This window comes from Stegastes partitus, unplaced genomic scaffold (assembly GCF_000690725.1).
Source record: "Stegastes partitus isolate 25-593 unplaced genomic scaffold, Stegastes_partitus-1.0.2 Scaffold1861, whole genome shotgun sequence".
NCBI lineage: Eukaryota > Metazoa > Chordata > Actinopteri > Pomacentridae > Stegastes > Stegastes partitus.
Window position 1 is genome coordinate 78,382 of NW_007579592.1, and position 5,566 is coordinate 83,947.

General features: G+C 39.1%; 1 protein-coding gene across 2 annotated transcripts in view; it reads left to right on the forward strand.

Moving 5' to 3' along the window:
• The first annotated feature begins 686 nt into the window (after positions 1 to 686).
• Positions 687 to 5,566, forward strand: part of dennd1c (DENN domain containing 1C) — an 11,198-nt gene continuing 6,318 nt past the window's right edge. The window contains exons 1-11 of one of the 2 annotated variants that reach the window (XM_008302717.1): positions 687 to 869; positions 1,333 to 1,397; positions 2,025 to 2,068; positions 3,304 to 3,353; positions 3,441 to 3,560; positions 3,656 to 3,725; positions 3,806 to 3,886; positions 3,982 to 4,047; positions 4,856 to 4,909; positions 5,027 to 5,137; positions 5,456 to 5,556. In XM_008302717.1, coding sequence (XP_008300939.1) covers positions 853 to 869; positions 1,333 to 1,397; positions 2,025 to 2,068; positions 3,304 to 3,353; positions 3,441 to 3,560; positions 3,656 to 3,725; positions 3,806 to 3,886; positions 3,982 to 4,047; positions 4,856 to 4,909; positions 5,027 to 5,137; positions 5,456 to 5,556 — 779 coding nt within the window. In that variant the 5' untranslated portion in view covers positions 687 to 852. The remainder of the gene's footprint in view (positions 870 to 1,332; positions 1,398 to 2,024; positions 2,069 to 3,303; positions 3,354 to 3,440; positions 3,561 to 3,655; positions 3,726 to 3,805; positions 3,887 to 3,981; positions 4,048 to 4,855; positions 4,910 to 5,026; positions 5,138 to 5,455; positions 5,557 to 5,566) is intronic. The other variant, XM_008302718.1, reaches the window with a different exon arrangement.

A 5,566-nucleotide genomic window follows, 5' to 3' on the forward strand; every position in this document is an offset into this window, starting at 1 on the left:
GCTACCCGCTGCCCTACCTTGCAGCCCCATACACATCATAATAAATGAAATTCAATAAATAAAAAGTCAATAAAATTTAGTGTTGCATTGCTGCCTATGAAATATTTAAAAGATGAATAGCACAGACTTTTATTTGTAGTAGTTTGGAACTTTGTATGTATAATAACCAGTCAGCTCACTCATAGGTGATATGATATATGCTTAAATGAAAGCATTCCTTTAAAAAAAAAAAAAAAAGACAGATGATAAACAGATCCCCTCTACCAAAGAATTAATACAGCAAGAACGAAAGTTGTGTTATGGATGTTCTTATTAGTAGCAGTTCCTGTATATAATATATGACTAGGCAGCTGTTTTAACAGCCTGGACATAGAAATGTATCAAATGAAAACTGAAAACAAAGGTGGAACAACGAAGGGGATTTTAGGTCAACTCTGCCAGATGTCACTGAGCAGAAGTTGAACTTCTACAGTATAACTTGTTGATTCCTGCTGCTGCGTATACAGATACATAGGATTTGATTAAAAAGGATTTAAAAAGTACCTTCTGCTGCTTAGGTTTGAAATAGATGAAACAGAGAAACAAACAGACATGCAATCGAAACTTAAGTGAACGTGAACGCTGAGAGGTGGTCTTGTGACAGACGTCATTCACACACTGACACGACGCTCATAGTGACATAGATCAGGAAGTGTTCTGTCACTCCGACGTTGATTGTGCAGGCTGCTGCTTCTGCTGCTGTCTGCATTCAGTTAAACCGCTGCTACATCAGAGGTATGAGCTTCATCTGACACCTGCTGAAGATCTCTTTCCTCCCGGACAAACACATGGACAGAGTCACATTCGGACAGCATGGGCTCCAGACTGAAGTAAGTTCATCATGTCATTTTTTTGTTTGTCGATCTCCATCACCATCACTTTGCCCGTCAGCCTGTTCTTGTGGTTTTTATTACTTCCTCTTGCAACTGCACAGGAAGTTTCATGCAGCAACTGTCTTGCCCTCTATCAGTTGTTGTATACTTAGTAGGCCTGTTTTTGTCCAAAGCAGAGTGTTCCTTTATTTTACGCGTAAATTACCAGTTTTTGAAAATTTTAGTGACACCTTAGTCTCACTGTAGGATCATCTGTAGGATCATCTGTCTCTGGTCGATCAGTTTTTCTTTGTTTCAGGTTTATTTTTACTTGTGATCAAAATATTTTAGGCTTGGGAAATTGAATAATAAATGTTTAACAGATTTACTGGAATGTGGCAGCACTGATGTCAGCGTGTTTGCTGGGTGACATATTCTAAGTATAATCTCATATCAATGCTGTGAATCTCTTTCCTGTCAGACAAAACCCTGAAGGAACCTTCTACTGGTTCTTTGAAGCAACTTGTCCTGTAACCAGAGACAAAGGTGAGGCCTCTGTCTTCTTTCGCTGCAGCGCAACTGGTCCACACAGAATTTGAAAACACTGCATTCCCACAAGCATTGTACATCTGTCATCTCCTATAGAGCAACTCAGATGTGCAGAGTTATTTCTCAACAACAGAAAAAAACGGATTAAAATTGTTCCACCTTCATCTCCTCATTTTCTTACATGACACACTTCATTGATGAGACCAGCATTTGAAATGGGCTCCAAACATGATGAGAAAAAGTTAATTTGCAGGTGGCAAAATGGGAAAGTGTTCAGAATTAGTGTATACGAAGGTGTTTCTGCTGCGCTGAGAGTTGCTCATACTTCCTGTCACGTGATCAGAAAAACCGCACGGCCTGTCTACTGACACATGAACCAGATGGGAACATGTTGTGGTAATGATCTCTCTAACTCAGCAGCTGAAGGAGTCAAACACTAAATGCTTGTTGGTGACATAAAAATCATGCATCTGTTGAACCTTTTAGCAATTTGCCACAATTATTTTATTTTTATTTTGTCACCTTGTAAAATGTTTTGCCATGGTGTGGACTAAGTGTTTTCTAAGTAGAGTTTGTTTGGAGTATTAGCATTGATGTTCATTCATTCTTTTTTTAATGTTTCAGATCCTGGAGTGCTGTTTCAGTTTCCAGAGGACTTCAGTGATGAGGTAGCTGCTCATGTCTCCTGCTGCTGGAGACACGAAACCTAATGTTTGTAGATATGCTGTCATGTGAAAACGATCATAGCAACTTGTTATTACCCACAGTGATTACTGCACCCTTGTAACAGTACCAAAGTTTTAATTTGTTCAATACTTTGTTTTTCGTGCAACATTTAATATACTCACCAGTCAAATAACCATTGTTGGTGTTCCATAGTTGAAAACTATTCTTTAACAAGTGTCTTCAAATCGTGAAATGAGATTAAAGTTACAAACAGGTTTGTGTACAAAGTTAAGACCCTCTAATGTTGTACGCTGCACAGATTTACCTGCTAATTCATATGTCATGGCTAAAGCCCTGCAATATTACAGACACTGTAGATGTGACTGTCTAATTTAAGTATTACAATTTAGGCTCTACATTACTGTATATACTACAAATATGCCTGACTATTTTTAATAATAAGGTTAAGGCCCTACAATATTACATAGTATACAGATTTACCTGGCAAATTTTAACATTGACATCTTACAATTTTATACATTCTACAAATCTATCTGTCTAATTAATATATTAAGATTACAATATTATACATATTACAAATTTACCTGACTATTTTTACTATTAAGGTTAAGACGCCACAATATTTGCCCGACTAACGTTATGACCCTAGAATATTATATATTATACACAAATTAGCTGTCCAATTTTTTATTTATTTATTTTTTTTAAATGGCTGAAACCCTAAAAATGTAACATTTTAAAATATAATGTATTATACACTGTCACCTGTCCTGTTCTAAGATCAAGGTTAAGGCCATACAATATTATATATTACACAAACGTACCTGACTAATTTCAACAATACAGCTAATATGCTATGATGCATATTATACAGATATAGCTGTTTAGTAAAAATTGAGGTTGAACCTGTCTAACTTTGATATTAATGTTAAAACCCTGCAATGTGACCCAACAAACACAAATTTTGGAGTTAAGAAACTACAATTTTATATACTATTCCAAACTACCTAGACTAAAGACATTTACATAGACACCTAACAAACCTGAATATTTACTAAACTAGCACGGCGAGAATCTTGGAAGCTTTATTCATGGTAAACCTCTGTATGTAACATCGTCTGTGGGAGCCAAGTAAAGCCTCACAGAGCCAATATCAACTGTGTTTTTATGTTTTTAGTTTTCATTTTGCATGCTAAATTCTCCCTCCACTTTCTAGGAATCCTGCCAAACATTACCCAGGTTCTGCTTCCCTTATGACATACAGAGGTGAGTGTAAACTGGCTGTTCTGCTTCAAGGTTACCTTTGGAACCTGTTTTTTTCACACGTTCGTTCCTCACTTATCCACTGCTCAGAGCGAGGGATGCAGTGGCCGTGCAGCACTTTACTTTTGTCCTGACTGACCTTGAGGGATGCCAGCGCTTTGGCTTCTGTCGCCTCGCCAACAGCACACATACCTGCCTCTGCATCCTCAGGTACAGTCCTGCACGGATTCATTCTGGCACCATGGCTCTGCTTTTTTTTTTTTTTAAACCTAACTTTCATGCATCTTCAATTAATTTGATTACAGTTATCTTCCATGGTTCGAAGTGTTTTACAAACTCCTCAACAGCTTGGCTGATTACCTTTCAAAGGGCCAGGTGAGGTGCCTGTGCGTATAATATGCTCCTCCGCTCACCCTTGTATGAATAATAATACGATTACGTCATCTCTTCAACAGACCAATGAGATGAAAGCGCTCCTGACTGCACTCTACAAGCAGCCCGTGCCGCTGGCAGATGGATCTGTCACTCTGCAAATGGTAAATCTCTATTTAGACAATGAGAACCAGGAGTCACCCTCGACTTTGTGGCTGTTCTCTTTCAGTGGTTAGAGTTGTTGTGTGCTTTTTCTGAGGGAGAGCAGCTGTTGGTCAGCACAGAGGTGTCCCATCCTGTTGGACACCCAGAGGGACAAGAGGGGGTGAGTCCCACAGGAGTTCACGTGGTCTGGATCCACGGTCGAGCAGATACAGACTAACTCCTGCTGGAAAACCTCAGCTGCGTGTGCTTGATGGCTAAAGCTGATGTGTGTGGACTAAAACCCTGTCACTCACCCTTCTAATCAATGAAATGTTGAAGCCAAAGTCGCACTAACATTTGACATTTAATATGGCCTTTAACACAGTTGAAAGGAAGTATCTGCAATTTGCAAATACAGCAGATTTTACTGACCCCACAGCAAAATGTTTTGTCCTTTGAGAAATGCGTCCACATAACTGGAAGCTGCAGCTGGTTGTGGATTTTTGTATTTGAAGAGTTTCATTCCAAAATAAGTAGTCAGTGACCTAAAAGAGACATTAATTCATCTTACACGGTTCTGTTGTGTGAAAACAGAGAAAGTACAATTGTAATCCATAACATTTAAGTCCTGGCTTTTGTGGTTACACCTGTGCTTACTATGGTCATTTGATGGACTCTGCCACTTAGGTAATTACAGTGTGTAAATACATTTAATTGCTGTTAAAGCAGTATCAAAACTGAGGTTAGATTGCATAAAGGATTGCAGTTTTAAGTTTTTTTTATTATTACATTTTTTAGCTTTCACAACAGATTAATCTAATGGCACAGAATTTTGGAATGAAATCCTAAATTATAGCCCTGCAGCCTTTAATGCACATATATATATATGGTTAAGGATACTAATCTATCCATGTTGCTGAAAGAAAAAACACTCCCATTAATGCCCTGCCACATTCTCCATGATAATTTATTTCATTTCTTTCAACCAGGTTCCATATTTTATTGCTCCAGACCCCAAAAGTCTTCCTTCCATCCCTGAAAATGTGAGTGTATTCGATTAATCTAAACCCAGGATTTCTATCTGGTACCCTATAAAGCAGGTGAATTATTTGAAATGACCGATTCAAACGGATGTGTTCGTGTGTCTGTGGGTTTACCAGAGGAACCTGACCGAGCTGATTGTGGCAGTAGATGTGGGGAACCTGCTTCAGCTCTACGCCAGCATGCTGTTCGAGAGACGCATCCTCATCTTTGCCAGCAAGCTCAGCACCGTAAGACACACGCTTTAGTTGATCTATTTTTACTGTATGACATTGACAGCATGTCCATCCTGTGGAAACCTGCTTTAACAAACTCTCATATTCCTAACAACACCTCCTACTCATTACCATTCACCTCACCCCCCTGAAGACAGAAACTACTGCATGCAGCTACTTGGAAACTAAACACACTGCAGCTAAAATAGCCTCCATTGTGCTATTTTGAAGTCACACTCTGACCACAGTATGTGGCCTATTGCAAACCACACAGACAGGCTTGTGTTTATTGTGTGTTGTGTGTTGAAGTTGCTCTCCATTTTGTGTGCGTAGCTGACATCTTGCGTACATGCACTCAGTGCTGTGTTATACCCCATGTACTGGCAACACATCTTCATACCTGTCCTACCACCCCACCTACTGGACTACTGCTGGTGAGAAGTC